This window comes from Geotrypetes seraphini, chromosome 1 (assembly GCF_902459505.1).
Source record: "Geotrypetes seraphini chromosome 1, aGeoSer1.1, whole genome shotgun sequence".
Taxonomy (NCBI): domain Eukaryota; kingdom Metazoa; phylum Chordata; class Amphibia; order Gymnophiona; family Dermophiidae; genus Geotrypetes; species Geotrypetes seraphini.
The window spans coordinates 83,627,661-83,655,415 of NC_047084.1; the positions used below are offsets into that span (position 1 = coordinate 83,627,661).

General features: G+C 42.8%; 1 protein-coding gene across 3 annotated transcripts in view; it reads right to left on the bottom strand.

Moving 5' to 3' along the window:
* Positions 1 to 27,755, bottom strand: part of DCC (DCC netrin 1 receptor) — a 906,493-nt gene that overhangs the window by 436,416 nt on the left and 442,322 nt on the right. For all 3 annotated transcript variants that reach the window (XM_033934276.1, XM_033934287.1, XM_033934268.1), the window contains exon 7: positions 27,303 to 27,459. In XM_033934276.1, the coding sequence (XP_033790167.1) occupies positions 27,303 to 27,459 (157 nt within the window). The remainder of the gene's footprint in view (positions 1 to 27,302; positions 27,460 to 27,755) is intronic.

Genomic DNA, 27,755 nt, shown 5'->3' on the forward strand with positions numbered 1-27,755 from the left:
AAAAATAAATAAATAAATGTCTTCTCCTTTAGCCTGCTGGTCTTTATGGGGAAAAAACATTCTCACCAAGTTATTTGTGACATAGAGAATATAGTGGGGCAGGATAGAACATGCTCTGATGTGCATCAACCTTTTTCCCTACCCACCATATCATTCTGTTATTGCTTGATTATTTTTGTTGTTGCAATGCATGTTAAAATAAATCTACTTTGTAATATTTAACATACTAATCCTTTGTGCTGTTTTTCAGAAAAAAATGGCTATAATAAGTTTGTATAATTGCTTGTTCTGTAGCAATGCGCCGCCTAGCCTGGCTTCATACCATTGACATGGACCCTAATCTTCAGGACCGCTTGGCTAATGTTCCTTGTGCAGGCAATGACCTCTTTGATGAATCTATCGAGGCAGCCACCAAGAAATTGTCTGAACATGAAAAATCCTTTGCTTCTATTGTCAGACCAAAGCTCAAACCAGGTCCTGCCAAGCCTGCACACCCTCCTCCAATTTTCCAGAGGCGTTTTGCTCCGAGAGCAGCTCCTTACACTCTCCCTCCTCTCAAGAAACAGCAGAATCAGAAGCACCAGAAATCTCAACCTTCTGCTGCACCTAAGGCTACGCAGCGCTTTTGACTTTTTAAAACAGCATAACCTCCACCGTTCTGTCTCTGACCTCTCTTCCCCCTATTGGAGGTCATCTCCATCATTTTTACCACCGATGGGAGACCATCACTTCCGACCTCTGGGTGCTGTCAATCATCAGGGAAGGATACTATCTTCATTTCACTCAGGTTCCACCAGACCTTCCTCCAAGAGTATCCTTCCAGTCCATCCCAGACTGCCCTTCTTCTTCAGGAAGCTCAAGCTCTGTTTTGTCTCTGTTCCATTGAACCAGTTCCTTTGGAACAGCAGAACAGGGGTTTTTACTCCCGTTACTTCCTTGTTCCAAAGAAGACGAGCGATCTGTGACCCATTCTGGAGCTCAGGGTTCTCAACAAATTTTTAGTCAAGGAAAAATTTCAAATGTTGTTCCTGGCATCCCTTTATCCCCTTCTCGATCAGAACGACTGGTTATGCTCTCTAGATCTCAAGGAGGCCTATACTCATATTCCCATTCATCCGGGAACCCAGCCAGGTTTTCAAGATTTCCCCAATAAATATGCATCTTTATAAAAATACATTAAAAAACCCTTTCATACCATAAGTTAATGAATTGCATATTAGGTGTTTCTATGCATGAGATTCATATTGAATTGCATATTAGGTGTTTCTATGCATGAGAATCTTCACAGTGTCGCTTGAATTCTATGGCCACAAGAGTGGGTTATTTGAACCAAATGCTACTTTAGAAGCCAGAAGTTTGATGTCTATAGCACCTTGCAGAGGCATAGCTGGGATTCAGTAGGCCCTGGATGGGAGGACCATGACATCTGCCACCCCCCTCCCCTGGCGCATGCAACCCTACCTTTGGCATCTTCCACCTGCCCGTCTGGCTGGATCTGGCATCTCTCCCTTCCCTAATGCTCAGCTGCTCACCTGCCCTCAGGGTCCTCCAGATGCTACAGTGGCAGATACAATGGGCTAAAGACTTACAGTGGGCAGGTAAGCAGCTGAGTGAATGGGAAGGACAGGTGCTGGACCCAGGTGCGCAGAAGAGCTCAGCTGCAAGTGGCGTCTACCATTGGGTGGCCCTGGGCATTTTGCTGGGCTAGCTTTGTGATAGCTATGTCAATGGCACCTTGCATAAGGGAACTATCCCTATTCTTAGGAGGAGGTGGGCACTATGAAGGAGAATATGAGATCCTTGATCTACCTTAAGAGATGTAACAACTTTGACCTATTACTATTACCACTACCACTATGTTGTGATATACCCAACCTTACTTGATTACTATATTATTGTGTTTATTATTGGTTGAATAAAAATTAATTTCCATAAAGCTACTAGACATGTGCAGACTATATTAAAACATGTTAAGATATAGATTATAAGCTATGTCAAGCAGGGACTATCCAAGACAGACAAATTGCATCAGGTAGTACAGTTAGACTGTGAGCCTGTGGGGACAGATAGTGAAAATACTTACGAGTACACCATAGACCTTATAAAATACGGCTTGATATAATGCAGGGCCGCTTACAATGTGGTTCAGGGGTGTTCACCTTTTTGCTATTATTCTTTGGACCCTTATATAACGCAGATTCACTTATAATACGGTCAAATATATTGGCCCCCAACATCAGTGTTATATGAGGCCTATGGTGTACTTTCACTATCTGTCTGTTCAATGTATTGTAAACCGGTTTGGGTGAATCTCTTCATGAAAAAGGCAGTTAATAAATCCCAATCAATCAATAAAGGGGGTTATATTTATTATAAAAACTATTAAAACAATATAGGTGTTGAAAAGGTGAATAAGGTGTTAAGAATTAAAAGCAACCTCAAAAACGTGAGATTTTAGCCTAGGGCTAGAGACAGAGCATGCTGTATGGACTCAAGAGAGGTATTCCTGGTGTACAATACAGGAAGTTGGAAGAAACAGAGTCTGGATTTTCATATTCATATGTTCAGACCCGTTATTTAAAACCATAAACGGTGACAGCCTAACCTACCTGAAAAATCACCTCATCCAAACTATATCAACTAGACATAGGAAACCCCACACTCAATTCACGCACCCTCCAATCAAAGAAGTCAAACGGGGAAAAAAAACTATATGATGGCCTCCTAGCCACACAAGCAGCAAAACTTGACAACCAAATTGCCAATCTACTAATTATGACCCCAGACTACAAAACATTCAGAAAATAAATAAAGACTCTACTTTTCAAGAAATTCATGAAAACGACTTAATACCACTTGCTCCTTCCCACTTCCCAATACCTTCCCGATTCCCCAAAGCAACCGCATCTACTCTTTATCTCCTCTAAAAATTACCAGATATCTTCCTGTAAAACGTTTTTTGTAATTCTTTTGTAATCCGCCTTGAACTGCAAGGCAATGGCGGAATAGAAATCTCAAATGTAATGTAATTAGACTTGTGGAATATCGGCATGAACTATAGCACAGCATGAGAAATAATCATGCAATTTATTACACGGAACCCAGCCAGGTTTTCAAGATTTCCCCAATAAATATGCATCTTTATACAAATACATAAAAAAGCCTTTCATACCATAAGTTAATGTTTTATTATATCAAAAACTGTTCCTCCAATATATTATCACCACAACATTTCCATCGAGTGAATCACCTGTTACATTTATACACACATTAGCATAAAAACTAATCAATGAAGGTCTCCCTCCATTGATGATGAAAACTTGGATTTACTAATAATCTCTGAATTGTAGTCTCCTAAAATACACCAGTCCAATATATATTGCAATTGTACTTGCTGGACTCCAAAAGGAGTAACTATTGCATTCCACAAGACTGAACAAAGCAGTGTCTTTTGTTGCAATCCCGCTCAACTGGTCGCAAGCAAGCCCAACACAGAGCTTTGAAAACTTGACTGGGTTGTGGCCCTCAAGAGCAGAGGTAGGCAACCTCTGCTCTAAGAGATGATGTAATAGCCCAAGCAAGTGCTCAGGGCCTAGGTCTCTTTGATGCTTGGAAACAAACGGATTGAAGCAGCTTCAAGTTCAAACAAAAGACCTTTACTCAGGACACTAAGTAAACACAAAACAGAGAGCCAGTTCTACTAATAGGCTATGGAATACTTTGGAACTTTATCAACTATCACAGGTAAGTTCTTGGAGGATTTCAATAGTGCCTCCTGGAGCCTCCATGACTTCATTCATACCTTTCTAATTTATGCCATGTCTTCCTTATTAGGCTTTTCTGCCCAAGCTCTGCTAAGGAGCTCAGAGAGGATGTGACTCGAGGAGGACTGTCTTTTCAGCCACTTCCTCAGAGGCAATATATAGAGGGCAATTTTACAATGGGATGACTAATATAAGAGGTCAAGAAGGCACAAATTATGCCTACAGTATAGGTGAGGATATTTACATCTGCTTGAGAGGTTATGAACTCTGTCACTGCACATGCCCACTAGTAAAGTACATGCTATTAATTTCAAAGAGCATAGTTTATCCCAAATGGAGTTTTATAAATAGCCATTTATACACACCTGTGGACAGAGCACTTTATAACATTAGCCCCAGTAAATCTAGGTGCTTGGAGGATGAACAAACAGAACGGCTTAGGAAATAAGAACATAATTATGCTTTATGGGGAGAAAAAAAGGCAATTGCATGTTCTTTTAGGCTTCCACAGCTGGCATTATGTTTGTTGTAGTTTTCAGGATATCACCGTGTCTGGTCGGGCAGAACTGACATTTCAACCATCATGCTGTGACTTTCTTTATGGTATGTTGTGAGGGCTGCAGTTTGTCTTTATATATAATGGTTCTTCAAACTAATGCTGCCCGATTCGCGATTCGAATCGGTTTGTTATTGAAGAAAATTGGATTTATCGATTTGTTGGCCCCCTTGCTAAAGACCTGTTCAGGCTTTCTCTCTGCCACCGGAGTCCTTGCTTCGATGTAACTTCCGGTTTTGCAAAACCGGAAGTTACATCAGAAGCAAGGACTTCGGAAAGCCCACACAGGTCTCTGGTGCAGATCGGTGGCAGCAAGGCTCTCTCCTCTCCTCCCTGGCCAGGCAAAAGCGGCAGTAGCGAATGCAATTCACTACCCAGTGACCATAACATGGTATGGTTTAACCTTAGGAAAGGCTTCCCTAGATCTCAAACAAGAACAAGGGTACTCAATTTCCGGGGCACTGACTTCGCACGCATGGGAGATTTCGTTCATCAGACACTACAGGTTCAAGAAGTAACTGATAATGTGGAAGCTATGTGGTCAACCTTGAAATCAACCCTTCATGAGGCAACTATCCGCTACATTAAATCGGTAAACAAACAACAAAGAAACAAGAGACCCAAATGGTTCACTGATGAGGTCTCGTACCACGTCAAGGAGAAGAAAAGAGCATTTCTCTTATACAAACGCACCGGGGAGAAGGAAGCAAACATTGAATACAAGACAAAGTCTGCAGCGGTCAAAACAGTAGTCAGGGAGGCCAAACTTCGAATGGAAGAAACTCTAGCGAAGAACATTAAGAAAGGGGACAAATCCTTCAGGTACATTAGTGACAGGAAGAAGAACACAAATGGGATAGTATGCCTTAGAATGCCAGACGGGAATTATGTGGAAACAGATTCCGATAAAGCCAAACTGCTGAATGATTACTTCTGCTCGGTCTTTACCTGCGAGGCACCTGGGCACGGGCCAAGGCTGGAAACAAAGCAAAGCATGGAAGATCCATTTCAGAATTTTGAGTTCACAACTGCTGATGTGTACAGAGAACTGTCAAGACTCAAGGTGAACAAAGCCATGGGACCGGACAATTTGCACCCACGAGTGCTCAGAGAGCTATGCGATGTTCTAGCGAAACCGTTGGCCATGCTCTTCAATCTCTCCCTAAGTACGGGGAGAGTCCCCCTGGACTGGAAAACAGCTAACGTCGTTCCTCTGCACAAAAAGGGATGCAGAGCAGAGACTGCATATTACCGACCAGTGAGTCTCAAATCAATAGTGTGTAAACTCATGGAAACTCTACTTAAAGGTAAATTAGACACGATAATGGATGAAGGGAATCTAAGGGATCCCTGTCAACATGGATTCACCAGAGGCAGGTCATGCCAATCCAATCTTATAAGCTTCTTTGATTGGGTGACAGGAAAGCTGGACTCGGGAGAGTCTCTGGACATAGTATACTTGGATTTCAGCAAAGCGTTTGACAGTGTCCCACACCGTAGACTACTAAACAAGATGAAATCGATGGGTTTAGGCGAGAAGCTAACTGCATGGGTCAGTGATTGGCTGAGTGGAAGACTTCAGAGGGTGGTGGTCAACGGCACCCTCTCTGAGACATCGGAGGTGACTAGCGGAGTACCGCAGGGCTCAGTCCTGGGACCATCCCTTTTCAACATATTCATAAGGGACTTGACCCGAGGGCTTCAGGGTAAAGTAACACTGTTCGCCGACGACGCCAAACTGCGTAATATAGTAAGTGAAAGCAATTTAAAGGATAGTATGACGCAGGATCTGATCATGTTGGAAAACTGGTCCTCGACATGGCAACTGGGCTTCAACGCTAAGAAATGTAAGGTCATGCATCTTGGCTGCAGAAATCCATGCAAAACTTACACCTTCAACGGGGAAACACTAGCTAGGACTTCAGAAGAACGGGACTTGGGAGTAATCATCAGTGCAGATATGAAGGCCGCCAAACAAGTGGAGCAGGCCTCATCCAAGGCAAGGCAAATGTTGGGATGTATCAATAGAGGCTTCATCAGCCGCAAACCTGAAGTCATAATGCCGCTTTACAGAACCATGGTGAGACCTCACCTGGAATACTGTGTGCAATTTTGGAGACCACACTACCAAAAAGATGTGCTTCGAGCTGAATCTGTCCAGCGAATGGCCACTAGAATGGTCTCCGGACTCAAGAATCTCTCATACGAAGAAAGACTGGGCAAACTACAGCTATACACTCTTGAGGAGCGTAGAGAAAGGGGAGACATGATTGAGACATCATAGGTCGTGTCGAGGCGGAAAGCGATATATTCTTCCCCAGGGGACCCTTGGTCACAAGGGGGCACCCGCTCAAACTCAGAGGAGGGAAATTTAATGGTGACACCAGGAAGTATTTCTTCACAGAAAGGGTTGTAGATCACTGGAACAAACTTCCGGTGCAGGTGGTCAAGGCCACCAGCGTGCTCGACTTTAAGAATAAATGGGACATCCACGTGGGATCCCTATGGGGGTCGAGCTAAGGATCTGGATCATTAGCACTCAGACTTGATGGGGTGGGTCAGAAGAGTGGGCAGACTTGATGGGCTGTAGCCCTTTTCTGCCGTCATCTTTCTATGTTTCTACTCCGGGTGTCTTCTCTCCATTCAGCTGCCCAAGCAGAAACAGGAAATTTTCACTGAGGGCAGGCCGCATTTGAGAAAAGATGCAAGGAGTGCTGGCAGGAGTGGATCGCTACCGCCACCAGCAGACCTCTTCCCAGATGCATCCCTCCTGCCGGACTCTCTTTGGGAAAGGTGCGGGAGTGTGGTGGTGGGGGGGGGCTTAGGAGTGCCAGGGGGTCTAGAGGTTTTTGGGAGGTTTACCGATGTAGGGGGATCTGGAGAGAGGGTGTCACAGGTTGGGGGGATTGGGGTGGTGGCAGGAGAGTGGCACACTGGCTAACCCTAACAAGGAAATGCTCTTGTTCCAGCCACTCTGATGGGTCTCACATTTATGCGCCTTAGAGAGGTAGTGTTTTTCTTTTCTGGCTAAAATCTTTAATTGTTCTACACCACAATAAATATTTTGTGTACCATAAAAAATAAATAAAATAAATAAAAAAGGTAGATGGAGGGAGAGGGGAGATGGGGAGTTGGTGGACTGGAGGAGAGATGGGGAGAAGATAGATGGGAGAAATGAACTTGGTGGAGGGGGAAGATGGGTTGTGGAGGGGGAGATGGACTTGGGGGAGATCATGGAGAGATAAGATGGGGGAAGGATAGAAGAAATAAGGATCTAAAAACAGGAGAGGGATTTAGGGAGGGAAGGAACAGAAAGGAAGAGAAGTTGGACACAAGGGATGGTGGGGGGGATAAAAATACTGGATAGGAGGGTAGTCGGAAAGAGAAAGAGAGAGCTGGTGGGGAAGGAGGGAGAGATGCTGGATGACAGGGTAGTTGAGAAAAGGAGAGATGGTGGATCTGGGCAAGAGACGCTGGTTATCAGAAGATGTTTGTTGCAGAGCCTGAGACCAACATGATTTGAAAAATCACCAGACAACAAAAGGTAAAAAAAAATAATTTTATTTTCTGTTTTGTGATTATAATGTGTCAGATTTGAAATTTGTGTCCTGCCAGAGCTGAACTATGATTTAACAGAGAGAGGAAAAGTCTTTTTTGTTTGTTTATTTTGTTAACACCACAGCACCAGTGTGGTTAGGATAGAGCAAAGAGGGCTATAAAATAAACCCACCAGGATGTTTGGAAAAAACACCCAATTGATTGAAAAATCGATTCAATAGGCTGAATCGAATCAAATCGAAATATTTTTTTCCTGAATCGTGCAGCACTACTTCAAACCCGATTGGTTGGGGCTTGAGGTGAATGAGGCAGAAAACTCCATTGGTCACAAATTTGAATTTTGGCGAGAAAAACAATTGGGCTCTTTTTCCCATAGAATAGAAAATTATCTGGTGAGTTTATAGATGTTCTTCCCATGAAGCTTGATTATATGTTCTCTGAGGCCTCCACAGCAGGCATCATGCTTGTTTTCTGGATTTTGCTGCATCTGGTCAGGTAGAACTGACATTTTAGCCATTGCGCTGTGACTCTCTTCAGGGTATCCATAAATATTTAAAAAAATCCCACTCAATCAATCAATCAAGGAAATTATATTTATTGAAGGAACTATTAAAATCAATATAGGTGTTGAAAAGGTGAATATTTATGGATATATTTGTTTGACCTATATTTATTATTTTTCTTCAGGGTGTAATAAAATTCACAGGGAGAACATCTTCAATTCAAACTGATGACCAATGGACTTTGCTACCTCATTCATCTCAAACCCCAATCAATTGGGTTTGAGGACCCACTAAAGACAAACTACAGTCCTCATAGCATACCCTGAAAAAAGTCACAGTATGATGGCTGAAACTTTGGTTCTACCTGACCATATGCAGCGAGACCTGGAAAACTGAAACAAGCAGAAAGCGAATTGTAGTCAGATTTAATTTTCTCTTGCCTTAATTTCAGAAAGACTAGTATGAATATATTAAGCTTGGGAGTGAACAAGTGAGCTGCTCATTTTATATATAGGGTTACTAGACATCCGGGAAAACACAGACATGTCCTCTTTTTAGAGAACTGTCCGGTCTTTTTTTAGAAAACTGTCTCAGTAATTACTTCCAAGGAATTTTCCAGAAAGTTTGTTATGTTCATCTCGCCACCAACACCTCCAGCCGTGTCAGTAGGAGTAGAACTTCCCAATTCATTCCCAATAGTGAGATACTGAACTCAATATTGGTGGTAAATTCTCTGTTGAAATTAACAAGATCTCTCTCAAATATCTCCATACCATTTCAACTACTGACATAATTGGAGATTATGGAAAATTTAACATTCTCAAATTATTTTTCCTGTTTATTTTCCATGAATTCTAACTTTTTGTGGATACAAGACTTCTCTTTAATAATTTCCATTTATAAAGTCTTAATTTGATTAAGCTGTTCTTCATGTTTTTTAATACTCTCACCGTGTTCTCGCAGCATTTCACCTTGAATGTTCACCAGGGAGTTGATAGAGCCACAACATTACCACTGCTTTTCTTAGGTTGGAGTCCATGACTTCAATAGCCTTCCACAGCGCATCCCTATTGACAATGGCAGGTTTTACCATTTCCCCAAATTGTGTTTTCTCTTTCCGGAAGGCAGAATTTCTCCAGCCTCCATGCAGGATACCGATGTTGGGATTCCTGCGGAACCAACTTCCATTATCAACTTCTATCCTGCTGCTCCTCCAGGGCTAGGTGCTATCCCTTCCACTTGGCAGTCTCTGTTCCTGCAGGGCTATTCCTTCTGAGTTGGAGAGGAGCCTGACCTTGATCTGGGCTCAAAGAGACCCTTTCAAAACTAAGGTTCGCCGTTAGGTCCAGTGTTCCTCCCGAGGTCAATGATGCCTCCATCATGTGTGCATCACTACTCCTGCGATGGTTGTCTTGATCAGTCGCCTCAAGTTCCCAGCCACTGGACCAGGTCAGGCACTTACCTTCCGCTTCCCCATGGGCTAAAGAAAAAACCTTCAAGTTAAGCTTCGGCGTCAGTTCAGAGTTTCGATCATGGAAGGAGCTCTTTACTCATATCTATCTTCAACGTCATCTTGGTCTTATCTTTTCCAGAGGTAATAATCGGCACATGCAGTGAGTTAATTTATAGAGTATAGAAAACCTCCTCCCTTTCTGTGATTAGCTTTCCCTTCCATTCCTCACTCCGACTGCCTTTTCATTGGTTGGATCCTCACCCATGTTTCTACCTTCTGAACATTAATGTAAAATTTTACTGACCTCTGAAAAAAGCCAGATAGTTGACAATTGTTACCTCTTGAGTCGTTTTGAAGTCAATAGAGAATATAGCACTTCTATATGATTGGAATACAAGATGATGGTCTTTTAATGAGTATCTTTGACATATACCGTAAAGTCTGTTATTTTTTATGTAAGTATTAATTCTTACCCGCTTAGTTGATAAGAGGGATAAAAATAAATAAATCTGTGCCTAGCACAGGTGTAGAGATTTGTACCAGGTTATAACATAATCACATATACAACAGTACAATAGTATAAGGCAGCAATGATCAAAAGACCACTGCACATAGAAAACCAAAAATTCAAAAAAATAAGTGGAGAAAAAGAGACCTCAGAAAAACTTTTCATTCATTATTTTCAGTACATCTAATCTAATCTAATCTAATCTAAACCTTAAGTTTATATACCGCATCATCTCCATGAGAATGGAGCTTGACATGGTTTACAAGAACTTAAAATAGTCCCGTAAATATTTTCAATTCTGCAATACTAAATCCAATTGTTCAGCAAGGTACTTATCGTCATACTTGCCAGGGACGGTCAACCACTGGTGTGCATAAATGTTCCACTGCTGAAATTCTTTCCATGAAATTTGGATTTCCACATATTAGGCCATTCTCCTAAATTTTATAGAGCTCTTTTCATGTAGTCCACTCCCTCTGGGGTGTCCATCCTGTTGCAAATATTTTCTTCTAACTCCAGCAGTGTCACTCATAGGCACCCCTCACATACATAGCTGCCTATGAGTCCTCAATTATTTATTTATTCCGTTTTATATACTGTTCTCCTAGGGGAGCTCAGAATGGTTTACATGAATTTATTTAGGTACTCAAGCATTTTTCCCTGTCTATCCCAGTGGGCTCACAATCTATTTAATGTACTTGGTGCAATGAGGGATTAAGTAACTCAACCAGAGTTACAAGGAGCAATGTGGGTTTGAACTAGTGCTACCTGATTCACGATTCAAATTGGTTCAACGATTCACTTAAGGCGAATCGATTCAAATCAATTTAAAACAAAACAAAACAAAAAACTGGCCTCCCGATTCGGTAACTGACCCTCCCTCCTCGCTCCCTAAAACAGAAGTGGCAGAGCTGCCTCTTGCTGGCCGGCCGCTGCCACTCCTGCTTTAGAGGGCTAGGGGGGAGGGGCAGTCGTGAAGTAATGGTGTCCGGCTTCCCCACTGTCCTCCCGCACATCCATTTACCTCATTTCAGCAGCCTGCAGAGAAGATCGCTTGTGCTAGCGATCTCTGCAAGCTGCTATAGGCCTTCGGAGCTGTTTACTCTGCCGCAATCCTGCCTCTGATGTCAGAGGAGGGGCGGAACCGCGGCAGAGGGAAGACAGCTCCCAAGGCCTATAGCAGCTTGCAGAGATTGCTAGCACAAGTGATCCTCTCTGCAGGCTGCTGAAATTAGGTAAATGAAGGTGCGGGAGGTCAGGGGGAACACGCAGGCCTTCCAGGGGGGGGCAGTCATTCGGGGGGTGCTGGTAGAAGCCTTCAGGAGGGACAGGCAGGCCTTCAGGGGTGGGGTGCAGGCCTTCAGGGGGGACATGCCTTCGTGGGGGTGCAGTCCTTCAAGGGGGGGACAGGTCTTCAGGAGTGGTGGCACAGGCCTTCAGGGTGAACAGGCAGGCCTTCAGGGGGGACTAACCTTCAGGGAGGGGGGCCCTGGTGTAGCAGTATACGGAGGGAGGGAAGGAAGGAAGGGTCAAAGAGACGTGCATATGCCAGACTTTGGGGGGAAGAAATAATGGGTCTAAAACAGAAGAGAGGGAGCGAGATCTCGGTGGACAATGGGATTTAGGGAGGGAAGGAACAGAAAGGGAGAGAGGTTGGACACAAGGGATGGTGTGGAGGGGGGATAGAGATACTGGATAGGAGGGTAGTTGGGAAAAGAAAGGGAGCGATGGTGGACCCTGGGGTGGTGGGGAAGGAGGGAGAGATGCTGGAAGAAAGGGTAGTTGAGAAAAGGTGGATGAAGACGAAAAAAGGAAAGATGCCAGACCTCCAGGGGAGGGAAGGGAAATGGAAGGGGAGGACAGAGATAAAAGATGGATGGTGAGCATGGAGAAAGAAGGAGACCCTGGCAAGCAAGTTATCACAAGACAACCAGAGCTTGGGACCAACAAGATTTGAATATTGACCAGACAACAAAAGGTAGAAAACTAATTTTATTTTCTGTTTTGTGCTTACAATATGTCAGATTTGAAACGTATATCCTGCCAGAGCTGGTGTTAGACCGCAAACATGAGCTAGGATTTAACAGAGAGAGGAAAAGTCTTTTTTGCTTATTTATTTTGTTTACACCACAACGCCAGTGTGGTTAGGAGAAGGCAAAGGGGGTGAAGAGGCGATAAAAGGGGTGAAGAGGCTATAAAATAAACCCAACAGGATGTTTGAAAAAAAAACACCCAATTGGCCAGGAAAATCGAATCGAAAAATTGCTGCATCGAATAGGCTGCATCGAATCAAATCAAATTTTTTTCCCCTGCATCGGGCAACATTAGTATGAACCCACAACCTCAGGGTACTGGGGCTGTAGTTTTAACCACTTTGCCACTCTAGAAATCAAAATGTAGTAGAAGTGAGCCAAGTATAGGACAATGAAGCCATTGTGACATCACTGATGAGGTTGGCTCTTAGGCATTGGTGGAATGAGGCATTGTGATGTCACAATGCCAGCTCTGGTTATCAGAGGCTGAATCTTTCACACTATTTATTTATTCATTCAATTTTCTATACTGTTCTTCCAGGGGAGCACAGAATGGTTTACATAAATTTATTCAGGTACTCAAGCTTTTTTCCCTGTTTGTCCTGGCAGGCTCACAATCTGTCTAATGTACCTGGGGCAATTGGGGGGGAATTAAGTGACTTGCCCAGTATCACAAGAAGCAGTGTGGATTTGAACCCACAACATTAGGGTACTGAGGCTATAGCTTTAACCACTGTGCCACCCACTCCCCTCATAAAATAGCTTCACAACAGCAGCTTCACAAAATCATAGCTAAAAATTCACCCATGTACATTTACTCCAGTTCAAGAGCTGCTATAAGTGTAAACAGATTTTCCTGCACACTTTCTGACTCTATCCATCCTCCTTTCTGACTCCTCCCTAAACCCACTTATTCTTGAGTCACACAAAAGAAGACATCTTGTCACTGTTCATACTTTTATATGTGGGTTTTCTTATGAAGCTCTTTATCTGCACAAAATAAGGTTTACACACACAAATCCTTTATAAAATTAACCCCAATGATATCTTATTTGCTTTGTTTTTATTTCTATATATTACCTTTAAAAGTGAACTAACACAGCCACATCATTATATCCCCAATGTGGGAAAATAGATAGATGGATGGATGGATAGATGGATGGATGGAAGGATAGATGGATGGATGGAAGGATGGATGGATCATGAAATCAAACCACTTATCGTTATTCTATAAACTTCACTTCAAGTTAGGCATGGTTTATAGAAAAGCACTTAGGGCCAGATTCTATAAACGGTGCCTACATTGGAGACGTCTAGCCACCGTCCCCTTCACCACCCCGTCTCCGCCTTCCCCTTCACTGCTCCGTCCCTGCAGCATCCACCCTTCCCTCTCGCTACCTCACCGCCCTTCACCGGCCCCAGAATCTCCCCCCTCCCCCTTACCTTCATAGCGTAAAGAAACTTAAGAGAGGGAAGGTGCGCGGTCCCTTCCCTCCTCCTTACCTCCGGCCAAATATATCTCCTTCCCTCCTTCCCTCCCCCTTACCTTCGCAGCGCTTTAAAAAAGAAACTGATGCCGGCGAAGTCTGCCTATGCTGCCCTGCAGTCGCGTGTGTGTGGGCGGCAGCTTCTCCTCTGACAACTGTCATTTTATAAACACAAATAAAACAGAGCAAGGTTCAACAAAACCCATCTCCCCTCCCTTTCACAAATATCCCCTTCACTATTGTGGAAACTTAACAAACCAAATTACTATAGAATGTTACATAGAAAAATCAAGCTAACAGATTACTTTAGTCACACATGGCAAGAATAATGTTAGGGGAGTGCAACTAGGGCAACTGCCCCCTGGTCAGAGAGAGAGCCGCCCTAAGCCAGCTGGAAGCTAAAGAAGCACAGCCTGGGCTTTGCAGTACTCAGTTATGTCTAATACCAGCTCTAGCAGGATACATATTTCAAATATGAAATATTATAACCACAAAATATAAAATAAATTAATTTTTTTCTTCTTGTTGTCTGGTAATTTTATTCTTTGGTTTTAGGTTCCTTCTGTCTTTATCGTGGCATAGTTGGCTCCTGAAGGTAAAATAGGTACAAGAGTTGCTGGGGAGAAGATGCTGAGTCTGACACAGCCCAATTTTTTTTACCACAGGAGTAAGACTTTTCACCGCTCCCACGGGGCAGTAAAAGGTCTTATCCCCATTCCCGCGAGGCGGTGAAACGTCTTGTCTTGTCCCCATTCCTGTGGTAAACCAGTTGCAAATGTCTCCATTCCTGAGGATTTACCGCGGTGACCCGCGGTTTACTGCGGTAAACGGTCCCCGTGTCATTCTCTAATCCCAGTGCCTAACACTAGGACACCTAAGTCGAGTTAAGTGCCGGCAGGCACAATTCTGTAAACAGTGCCTAGCAGCCGATTGACAGCTGTGCCGAGCGGTGTGTAGGAGATAGGCACCGCTCTGCACTATTATAGAATCAGTCCCTTAGTGCTAGGACCCACAACTATATTTGGGCATGACCGTTTATACCAATTAAAACCTGATTTAAATCTCGGTGGCTAATTTACCCTCCTTTTACAAAGCTGGGGTAACAGCTGCCACATGGCAAACGCTCCAATGCCCATTAAATCCGTATGGGCGTCGGTGCAATTGCCGCAGCAACAGCTTTGTAGAAGGAGCCTTTGGGCACAGATTGGGCACTATTCTATAACAGTATGCATACATTTTCAAAATGCCCATGACCTGCCCATGCTCCTCTCATGCCCCCCTTCTCCCTCCCGTTTCCCATTCCACACACTAGAATTTACACACACCTCTTTAAAGAATATGCCTACAAAGATGCTTTTAGTGGCCAATTATTGGACACTGATTGACTCAATCAATTAAGTTGTGCATGCCAAATGGGTGCGTACCCAAATCTGTGCACACAGTTCAAAGTGCCATACATAGATTCTGGGAAAATGTGTTTAATAGTTAAAAACCAAAACAAACCTAAGGTACAGTAGATTTGCCATTTACCATCCTGAAAAGCAAATTTAGATCATTTTGTATAATGTAATAAAGTGTTACAATGTAATTGCAATGCTCACCTACACCTCTTAGGTGAGTAACAAATGCTATTAAGATGTGTCAAGCACCTAATTAGTTGTTCCAACCTGGAGGAGTCATGCTAATGCTCCTTACTGAGCAATGAATAACAGAGAGATAAAAGAGGACAAGTTTTTTTAGAACCTTAGAGTTCTCTCCTTATCTCCTGCTATCATTCTTCTGTGAAACAAAATGAAGATAGCGTTCTTATAGGCATAGAGAAGGTAGAAAGGGACAGATTCTTCAGACTATGGGGAACCACAAGCACAAGGGGGCACTCAGAGAAGCTTAAATGGGACAATTTTAGAATCAATGCTAGGAAGTTCTTTTTTACACAGAGGGTGGTGGACACCTGGAATGCGCTTCCGGAGGTTGTGATAGGACAGAGTACACTACAGGGGGTTCAAAGAAGGATTGGATAAATTCCTGAACGATAGGGGGATTGAGGGATACAGATAGAGGTAGAGATAGGTTTTAGATAGAGTATGGATAGAAGGATAAAAGGGATCAAAGGGCTTAGAGATGAATCACATGTCATGGGCCTGATGGGCCGCCGCGGGTGTGGACTGCTGGGCATGACGGACCTCTGGTCTGACCCAGCGGAGGCAACTTATGTTCTTACACGCAAAATGTCTATGCCATTAAAAAATAATGAAGAAAAAACCAGCAGAAGCCCTGACAGCAGTGACAGTCAGTGAGTTCGCATGCAAATGATTTGCATGCAAACTCGACAGTGAATCAGTCGCTGTTTGAAAATCAGCCAACAGCGAATGAGTCGCTTTCTTTAGTGAATCTGGGCTATAGTGTATTACATGATAACAGGTACAGCTTTTTTATAATCTGAAAACAAAAGTCAACTGTGATCTTTTCCCTCGTTTCATCAAAAATGGTCACTTGTCATTAGCAGGAAACTTCAAGATTTTTTTTTTTTTAGCAGAAAATCATAATAGGCAGATTGGGGAGGTGGCAAGTCAAATGCGCGCGGACAAACGCTTGAAGACAAGTGAGCGCAAGACATTTGAGTGCAATGACAATTGAGCGCAATAATAATTGCGCGCAAGACAATTGAGCCCAACGACAATTGCGCACAAGACAATTGAGCGTGAAGATAATTGCGCGCAAGACAAATGAGCGGAAGGACAAATCAGTGCAACAACAATCACGCGCACGTTCACGTTACTATGATTACGTTAGCTCCTTTTTTACGTGCTCGGAACAGCCCGCCCTCCTTTCGCTAGCATCTTTGAGATTGGTTACGTTTGCTCCTTTTATACGTTAGAAAAGGTGTCCAAATTTAGACACCAGTAGACGCTCCACCGGTGCCTAAGTTAAGTAACAAATGCCGTTTAAAAATGCAAAAAATGGCACCATTAAAGTGCCGACCAGCGCCTAAATAATAAGTGCCGGAATCAAGCCTTAGGCCACTAAATGCCACTATGGGCGTGGCTAATGCCAGACGTGGCGTTAGGGAGCCTAAAGTGCCTACATAGTTGCAAGTCACATAAAATACAGTAGGTGCCAGAAATGTAGGCTTGGAAAACCCTGACCTACATTTCCGGCACCTAGCTTTCGCGGAGGCGTGATTGTCTATAGGGCGCCATCGCGTAACTTACATGCGATCAGTGGCAGCTTTTAAAGGTGGCTGCCAATATTGGTGCCCTATAAAAAATCCGGGCTATATAGTCTTCCTCCCTCTACAGTCTTCCTATTATTTGCGTCTATCTCAAAAAGATTTTGCTAGCCTACATTTCAGGCATCTGTTACGGCCCTAGGGAGAGTCTTGGGTGAGCTTAAGTGTCCCGACACGTTTCCTTCAACCGCAACAAATTCCTACAGGGTAGGTGGCCTGCCTCAGGGTTGTTGGGTTTTTTTTAAACATGCATCCCGGTTGGCTGGTAGATAGAGGTAGGATGCCTACTGCTGCCTACAATCGGGACGCCCGTTTATACAATCAGCCCCAAAATGTCCCAAAGAGGTCCTAGTGAGGAAAGGCCATAGGTCACCAAGAAGATATAGCACAGGGATGAAGGAGATGGGCACTTACCAGCTCAACACTGCTTGATATAGAGGGCTTTATCAGAGTAGGGACAGACCCAGGGAGTTGTTAGAATTAAAAGAATTTTGGTTGAGAGGAAGTAAGCACTTGGGGAAAACGAGGCCGGATGAAGTACTTAAACTTAATAGGGTTTCCAATGGGCGGAAGTGTACTAGCAAACAATCATTACTAAAATTCAGCCATCAGGACAGGGGGTAAATTTTCAAAGAGATTGTAATTGGATACCGTGTTTCCCCAAAAATATAAGCCCTACCCCCAAAAATAAGCTCTAGTCATAGGCAGCCAAGATTCCCCCTGCCCCCGCTGTGCAGTAACGCGGCACACAGAAGGCCCCAGCAAGAAGGCCGTGAAGCAGCCAATGAGTGTTGCTGGCCCAACACTCCTCTGCCGGAAGGTATTTATGATCTCGGTCAGCAGGGATCGGTTGGGAGGGAAGGATGGAGGGTCAGCGGGGGTTGGCGGTTCGGCTGCACAGCAGGAGCGGCGGCAGTTGCTCAAGGGTTCTGCTGCACAAAGGATGAGAGGGAGGGAAGGATGGAAGCTGGGCAAAGGGTCCTGCTGCACGGGGGATGGGAGGGATGGAGGGATAGAAAGATGCTGCAGAGGGAAGGCACAAGGGGATGGGTGAGAGGGGAGGAAAGATGTTACACATGTGGGGGAAAGGAAAGAGGAAGAATTGGGGTGAATGAGAGGAAGGGAGAGATGATCATGTAGATGTAAAAAATAAGCCCTACCCGAAAATAAGACCTAGTGCCTTTTTTGGGCCCCAAATGAATATAAGACACTGTCTTATTTTGGGGGAAACACAGTATTCTACATGTGGCTAAGGTGCTACATGACTTATCTTAAGAACTGCTGCTGCTGGGTCAGATCAGTGGTCCTTTGTGCCCAGCAGTCCTCTCTAGTGGTGGCCCCTAGGTCAAAGACCAGTGTTCTAAATGAATCCAGCCTCACCTGCTTACATTCCGGTTCAGCAGGAACTTGTCTAACTTTGTATTGAATCCCTGGAGGGTGATTTTCCCCTACAACAGACTCCGGAAGAACATTTCAGTTTTCCACCACTCTCTGCGTGAAGAAGAACTTCCTTAACTTTTAACTTTAGAGAGTGCCCTCTCGTTCTCCCTACCTTGGAGAGGGTGAACAACCTGTCTTTATCTACTAAGTCTATTCCCTTCAGTATCTTGAATGGTTTGATCATGTTCCCTATCAGTCTCCTCTTTTCAAGGGAGAAGAGGCCCCGTTTCTCTAACCTCTCACTGTACGGCAACTCCTCCAGCCCCTTAACCACTTTAATTGCTCTTTTCAGGACCCTTTCGAGTAGTACCGTGGATGTAGTACTCCAGGTGAGGGAATACCATGGCCTGGTACATGGTACGCTACTTTCACATAATCCCTGTAGTCAAGTTACTTCACTGGCTTCCTATTTATTTTTGCATACAGTTCAAATTACTGTCTCCTCAGTATCTCTTCTCTCTTATTTATCCCTACACTTCTCCTTGGGATCTCTGTTCATTGAGTAAGTCACTCTTATCTGTGTCCATCACCTTCACCACAATCTTGAGATTCCGTTCTTCCATTTTGCATCGCCATAGGCCTGGAAAAGACTTACTGAGTTCATGTCATGCTCTGCCTCTGTTCCTATTCAAATCCAGGCTAAAAGCCTACCTTGTTGAGACTCTTTTTAACTCTTTATCCTTTATTTGCTTATTTTATACCTCTACCTCCTGATATTCAGTGCTATAAAACTGGCCTATGTCGGGTCACATTCATGAAGGGTTATGCCAATAAAAATTAAATCTGCAAGATTAAAACCTTTTGAGAGAGAGAGAGACTCTTACTCAGTGCTTTGGACTAAATAATGACATGGTGGCTGTTACCCGCGGTTAGTCGTGGCTAGCCGCAGGTAACCCACCAAAACGGTAGGGGGGGAAAGTGCTCACAGCGGGCACGGGGACATGACCATCCACCGCCCTATGGAGCAATGAATGGCCTTGTTCCCACAGTTAAGGGATGAAACGCGTACGGTCACCGATCACGCGCGGTACCTCCCTCCTTCCTACCTATCGGCTGAATCTGTTTCCCTCCCTTCCTCCCTCCCCCTTTACTTCGCAGCACGTTAGTAAAGTAACTTGCTCAAGCCGGCCCAGCCTGACTGAAGTCGCGTGCATCTGTGGGCGGAATCTTCTCCTCCTCAGATAAGCCACTCTTAATGTTACCCTTCTCCTCCACTGCCAATTCCAGACTTCGTTCCTTTCACCTAGCTGCCCCCCTATGCCTGGAATAAATTACCCGAGTTTATCTGTCAAGCCCCTTCCCTTCCCTTGTTTAAAAGCAGACTGAAAACCCACCTTTTTGATATAGCTTTCAATCCTTAGCCCTACTCCTCTGCCCTCCAACCCAGCCAGCTGATTAACCGTTCCCCTTAACTGTATCCATGACATCTTGTTTGTCTTGCCTGTTTAGATTGTAAGCTCTTTCGAGCAGGGACTGCTTTCTTACTCTTTGTGACTCTGTGCATCGCTGCATACGTCTGGTAGCGCTATAGAAATAATTAATAGTAGTAGTAGTAGTTCAAACTCCTCTTACTGGCCTACAAGTGTCTTCATTCTGTGGCTCCTCAATATCTCTCCTCTCTTATCTAACATAACATAAAATCAAGCTTCTATACTGCATAATCATTGGAGTTCAATGCAGTTTACAAAAGATTAATTAATAAACAAACTGGAAGGAATCAGATAGATCTAATTGATTATGAATTTTGAAAAGATATAAGTGTTTAATTGATTTCTGAAATGTAAATAGGAGTATGATGTAAGAAAGAAATGACGGAAGACCTTATCATGAGAAGCTGCTTGAAAGGAGAGTGTCGATCATGGTATGTCTTACTTTTACAACCCTTAACCCTTTCAGGACCATAAGGATTGTAGGCCAATTTTTGTGGTTTTGACGGGGCTTGCAGATGCCAAAAAATTGATTTTTTTTGTGAAATATCATTATTTTTATTTAAAAAAATCACACTTCTGGCTTATGGACAGTGTGGCAAGTGAATCTTCTCGTCAATCTAGCAACGACGCTAATGAATGAATGTCGGAACCAGTTTGTTTACATAAAGGCAGTATCATATGGAATCCGTACATATCAAATTTAGAACTGTAGACTATCCCAATCAAAATGTATAGGATTTTAAAGTTATGGGACAAATATGTCCCTTGGTCCTGAAAGGGTTTTAACTGACGGAAATACAAAAAGGGCATGGGATCTTCTGCTATTTCACTGAGAAGTCATGTAGAATATGTTAGCCAAATATAAAAGGAACCTATACTCTGCCCTAGGAACTCCGTTCATCGGGCAAGTCTCTCTTTGCTCCCTTCTCCTCTACTGCCAACTCCCAGCTCTGTCCCTTCTGCCTTGCTGTGTCCTATGCCCGAAAAAGCCTGCCTGACTCTCATTATGTCAAGCTCCGTTTCTGGCAGCATTCAAACCCAGGCTAAAAATTCCACTTTTTCAAAGCTGCAAGTCCTAACCCCACTGACTTGTAAAGCACCATATTTGTCTGTCATCCCTTCTGTAGTGCCTGATCTTCTGTACCTCTTCATCCCTTTGTATTTCCCTACATAAACTGCATATATTTATTCACCATTTTTGTCCACGGTGTCTGTAATTGTAAGCTTTTTCGAGCAGGGACTGTCTCTTGCGTGTTTAATGTACAGTGTTGTGTACAACTGGTAGCATCATACAAATAATAGCTTTTATTTAATTTTCAATACTGTTCTCCCAGGAGATCTCAGAACGGTTTACATAAATTTATTCAGGGACTCAAGCTTTTTTCCCTATCTGTCCCGGTGGGCTCAAACTCTATCTAGTGCACCTAGGGCAATGAGGGGATTAAGTGACTTGCTCAGGGTAACAAGGAGCTGTGAGGGATTTGAACCCACAACCTCAGGATGCTGAGGCTGTAGCTTTAACACCTGCGCCACACACCCTCCCCACAATTTACTGTGAATTCTGAAAAAAAAAAGCACTAAAATAAATGGTGCAAAAATCATAGGATTTGACATTCAAAGGATTTATGCTCATAACTTTGAGAGTTAAAGGCCCAGTGCTCAGCCTGTGGTGATAAGCAGCTGGCAAGCTGCTTCCAGTTTGTAGACTGAACTAAGGGGTCCTTTTACAAAGCAGAGGTAAGCACTAATACTTGATTAAAATGCCTCACCATAGGGTGTGCCCAGCTGTCCTGTGATAATTTGGGCACTGACGCATGTTTAAAATGCATAAAAAAATAGATTTTATTTTTTAGAGCTGGGGCAAGTTGGGGACAGAGAATAGGCATGTTCTGCTACATTGCTGGAAGCATTGGATTGGATTTAGCATTTGAGCCTTTAGCAGCTACAACATAGGTGGCAGTAGGAGCCCATGCGCTAATAGCCACATGCTAATGGGGAAATTAATGTGTGAAAGCGGTCTGAACTTCCTAATTGCTGAATGCAATATTTCAGACAAGTACTTTGCTATCTGATTTCAATAAGTTTTTCTCGTCTGCAAAGTGCCATTTAACCTGAGAACCTGAGAATTTGAGAACTTTGACTTTGTTTAGAAATGTATCTCTATTTTGAGGTCCTCCTGATAATAACAGATCAGTGGTATTAAGAAAATATTTAATAAAGTAGAAAATAAGTAAATTAATAATGAAAGGGTGGTTGGTGATTTTGGGCCAATGATTAAGATCAAGAGCGACTAAAGAGCTGGATATCAACACCAGATGACATATACGCCTTTTTCCACTTTGAGAATAAGAACATAAGAATGGTCCATCAAGCTCAGTAGCCCATTTTCACGGTGGCCAATCCAGGTCACTAGTACCTGGCCAAAACCCAAGGAGTAGCAATATTCCATGCTACCGATACAGGGCAAGCAGTGGCTTCCACTGTGTCTTTCTCAATAACAGACTATGGACTTTTCCTCCAGGAACTTGTCCAAACCTTTCTTAAAACCAACTACGCTATCCGCTCTTATCACATCCTCTGGCAACGCATTCCAGAGCTTAACTATTCTCTTAGTGAAAAAATTTTTCCTCCTGTTGGTTTTAAAAGTATTTCCCTGTAACTTCATCGAGTGCCCCTTAGTCTTTGTACTTTTTGATGGAGTGAAAAATCGATCCACTTGTACCCGTTCTACTCTACCCAGGATTTTGTAGACTTCAATCATATCACCCCTCAGACAAGATAAAACATTTTTTTGTTGAATTTGGGGGTTATGGTACTGTATTCAATGGACTAGAAGAAAATTAATCAAGTTATATTGTTGGTTCCATTGTCTGTGAACTGAAGTATTTTTGCTCTGTGAAATTAATGTGTGGTCATTAATAGAAAAACTCAGAAATTAATCTGTTTTACCTAGGGTTACCAGATTTCTTCATTATAAAAAGAGGACACGTGGCCCTGCCCTGTTCTGCCCCCAGTCATACACTGTTCCAACTCTATCCCCGCCCCCTACACAAACCGTGTGTCTTCTTCCCCGAGCTCGGAGCTACATCTGGAAGGCCTCTGAGCATGTGCGGATGTAATGCGATGACATCACACTCGTGCACACACGTAAACATGAGTTAATCCCGCTTTGTACTGCAGTTTGGTAAAAGGGCCTCCTCATTCACATAGTACATCATAGCATATAAAGATCTGCGTAGTCCATCTAATCTGCCTAACATATGTATATATAGTTTTGAACTGTTGTTGCTACTTTCGGTGTACAGACTTCTCAACTACTAGCTGTTCAATGCCAGGCCATATCTGTGCATGATCGCTGATCCAGAAGTTAACCAGGCACCAACCAGTATTTAGTCAGGTGCCAGCTTAACTCACTGCATAAAGTTAGGACAGCCATTTTGCCATCTTATCTTTATGTGGGTACTTAACTGGTTAGTGGGCTGAAAACGGCAACTAACTCGTTCAATTTCTGCTCCTCCCTAACTCTGTCCATAGATCCCCCCCAAACTAACTGGTTTCAGCATAAGTAGTTAGAGGGAATATTCAGTGGCACATCCAGTTAGGTGAAACTGAATATTACTGGATAGCCTTGCACAAGCAATATATACCAAGTTTGGCTGAAAAAAGGTCCACAATAAAAAAAAATGGGAGATAACTCTAAAAGTTCTAGAAGTCTTTTATATACGAGGTCTGTTCAAAAAGTTCCAGGACAGTTTGAGTTGCACGCCAACAGGAAGTTCTTTTGAGACACACTAGGTGGCGTTGAGTAGCTTGAAACCTCATGAGTAAACTCCTTTTTTTCTGTTTGTTGATATCTGTTTTTGTCTCTGAGCTACAGCAGTTTTTGTGAAAGTGTATTTTCGTGATTGGCTACTTTTCATGCGCGACCTCAATGAGCTACAGCATAAAGTTCTGTTTTAAATCGGGTAAGACTGCTACAGAAAATTATGAAATGTTGAAAGTGGCTTATGGGGAACATGTCATGAATCATGGAAGATGTTTTGAATGTGTCAAAAGTCCCAAATTTTGCACAAAAATGTGATGACAGTTCTTCCCCATCCACCTTACTCTCCTGACTTGGCCCCTGCTGACTTCTTGCTTCCTAAACTTGAATCCACACTGAAAGAACCACAATGAGGATATGTTGAGAATTTCAGTGAGGAGCATAAGGGTAACTGTTTTTGAATTGCAAGCAGTTCTCAAATGTTTGATGATTAGTGAGTTTCTCAACAAGTATAATAGTATAAGTATAGACAGCTATATAATAGCTATATAATAGCATAAGTATAGACAGCTCACCAGGTCGTGCAGGTGCAAGGCCGGAGGGTTAGGACTTTGATGGGAAGATAGGACTTCGATGAGAAACCTAGGGGGCAAGGGGGCCCCTTCTGGTGATTCAGGCAGGTCATGACCTGTTGGGCCGCCGCGGAGGCGGACTGCTGGGCGGGATGGACCTGTGGTCTGACCCGGCAGAGGCACTGCTTATGTTCTTATGTTCTTATGAAAGATATAAGTGCCTTGGTGAAATTGATTATATCAACATCATTGAAGACATAAAGCAAAATTCAACACAACAATTTTGGCGATTCCTGAAGATGTGTTTAAGGACTGTTTCCAGAAGTGGAAACGACATTGCGAAAAGTGTATACATAGGGAAGGGGAATTGGAATAAGGACCCATTGGAATAAGTAGTAAGATTGTTTAATACATTTTTATAAAATCAGTCCTGGAACCTTTTGAACAGACCTTGTATATAAATCACTATTTCCTAGATTACTGCTATCTAGTAAATATATAATCAAATTATATCCTATCCATTGCATTCTTTCTTAGCTTATTTTAACATACGTATTTAAAAAAAAAAAATTAGAGCTCAGAAAACTGCCTGTGCCCACATTCCAAAAGAAATGCCATTGTATAAGTCTCTGGTGAGGTCCCATTTGGAATATTATATGCAATTTTGGAGACCCACCACCTTCAAAAAGATATAAATAGGATGGAGTCGTTCCAGAGGGATACTACAAAATGGGTTAGTGATCTTTGTCATAAATCGTATGGGGACATACTTAGAGACCTTAATATGAATAGTCTGGAGGAAAGATGGGAGAGACGGGATTTGAGAGGGAGAGACGGGATTTGAGAGAGATGTTTAAATATCTCTGTGGTGTTAATGTACAGAAAGTGAGTCTTTTTTTAAATGAAAAAAAACTCCGGAAGGAGTGGGCATAGGATGAAGTTAAGAGGTGATAGGCTCAGGAGTAATGTAAGAAAATACTTCTTTACAGAAAAGGTGGTAGATGCGTAGGTGGTAGAAATGAAAATTGTATCTGAATTCAAGATAGCATGGGACAGGCATGTGGGATCTCTTAGGGAGAGGAGGAGATAGTGGATGTTGTGGATGGGCCATTCAGCCTTTATCCGTCATCATGTTTCTATCTATACTTTGGACGAAAGGCGGGAGAGGGTTGATTTGAGAGTTGTTTAAATCTATGTGGCATAAATGAGCATGAGGCAAATTTCTTTCATTTGAAAAGAAGCTGTGTAATGAGAGAGCATAGGATGAAGTTAAGAGGTGACAGGCTCGGGAGTAATCTCTTTTTTTACTGAAGAGTGGTAGATGCGTGGAATAGTCTCCCAGTAGAGGTGCTGGACACAAAGACTGTGTCTGAATTCAAGAAAGTGTGGGACAGGTGTGTGGGATCTCTTAGGAAGAGGAGGAGATAGTAGATGCTGTGGATGGGCAGAATGGATAGGCCAAACGGCCTTTATCTGCTGTCATCTTTCTATGTTTCTATGTATACTGAGGCACCCTTTTTTGATCATCGCACTAAACAGATCATCATTTGAAATCATAATTAGGATGGTAAATACATAGTGGAACTTCACTGCCATGATCCCACAGTTTGGCAGTTGTTGTGGGTTCATGGCAGTAAAGTCCCACCTTACATTCCACTGAAGAGGTCGTAATTGGAGAAAAAATAATAATAATAATAATAATAATAATAACTTTATTTTGTATACCGCCATACCCAGAGAGTTCTAAGCGGTTCACAACAATTAATAAGATTACAAACGAAGATAACATTGGAATTAACAATTTTTGGAATGTACATGTCATTGAAGTTGACAAGAATTAACAATTTTTGGAGTGTACAGGTCAATGAAGTTGACAGAATATACAATGGAGTACAATAGGAATATACAAGAGTGTACAATAGGAGGGTAGTTTTATTTTTTATTTTTTTCAGGGAAAAATACCGGTCAGTGAAGTTAATTGGTTTGGAGGGTACATTAGGAGGGGAAGGTGGAGGTTCATGTGTATTGAAGGGAGTAGAAGAAGCGAGTGGGAGTGTTAGGGATTCTGTCTGTAGAATAAGTGAGTTTTGAGTTTTTTTCTGAAGTCCAGGTAAGTGGGAGCGTCAAGTATAATTTGGGCAAGCCATGAGTTTAGTTTGGCCACCTGGAAGGAGAAGGTTTTGTCAACGAATCGTTTGTCAACGAATAGTTTTAGGGAGGGGAAGGCGAACAGATGAATTCTGCGAAAGTTCTTATTGTTGTGATTTAATTTAAAGTGGGGGATGAGAAACAGGGATCCCCGCTGGAATATTTATGGACTGAGAACATTTTGAATTACTCTATGGAATTTATGTGAGAGAACAGAGGAGTAACCCTTTTTGTTTACTGTTGGGGACTTTTTAGATATTTGCAATTAACTTCAAAGATCAATAAACAGCTGTGGATTTATGGGACATTTGAGACTCTGGATTTAACAGAGTGGCAAGACAAGTATTTGCTATTTTTTTTATCATTTCAAATAATGTTCTGCTAATTTGATCATAAAAGGGGTGCCTCCGTACGCTATTGGAATGTGGGCACCGGAAGTTTGCCAAGCCGCCATTTTTTTTTAGCTTAGTGGGGTTTAAAAAAGGCCTGGATAATTTCCTAAAAGAGAAGCCCATAGGCCACTATTGAGATGGCTTGGGGAAATTCACTGCTTATTCCTAGGATAAGCAGCATAAAATCAGTTTTACAACTTGGGATATTGCTAGATACTTGGGACCTGGGTTGGCCACTGTTGGAAACAAAATACTGGGCTTAATGGACCAGTATAGAAATTCTTATGCTCTTATGAACACTAGAAATATTTTTAAAATAAGCCAAGAAAGAATGCAGCACTTTAGGAAATAGGAGCTCAAATTTTTTTTTTCCGAAAATCAGTCCCTTGTATATAGTAATGCTGGTCACAGGATATGGAATTGTGTAATTGATGTGATTGGCTCACTGTTGTCTTCTTTCACCTACCTGTTGATTCCTTCCCTGGAGAAGAAGACTGTATATGCTTGAATATTCCCTTTTGATTCTGCAGGAGGGCGCCAGCTGAGACGAACAAATCGACTGGAAACTAACACAGGGACCACATCTCGGGGAGCAGAGGGGAGGACACTGGAGCTTGGGATAGCTGAAGGGGAAGGAGAGGAAAAAAAAAATCAGAGTGTGTGATGAAACTACGAGGGTTATAGGGCTGGAAGAAAATATGACTGATGTATTGACACACAGAGGGTCAAGTGGAACATGAATGAAGTGAAAGGGGCAAAAAGAAAGACACCTTTGTTGTCAAAAATATTTCCTCACAAATGACATTTACATGGGTGGATATATGCATTCACTTGATTGATATTAGCACATTTACACAATCAGAGAGAATCTGAAGATCACACAAAACCTCAAAAATATCAAGTCTTTGTTTTAGTTAAT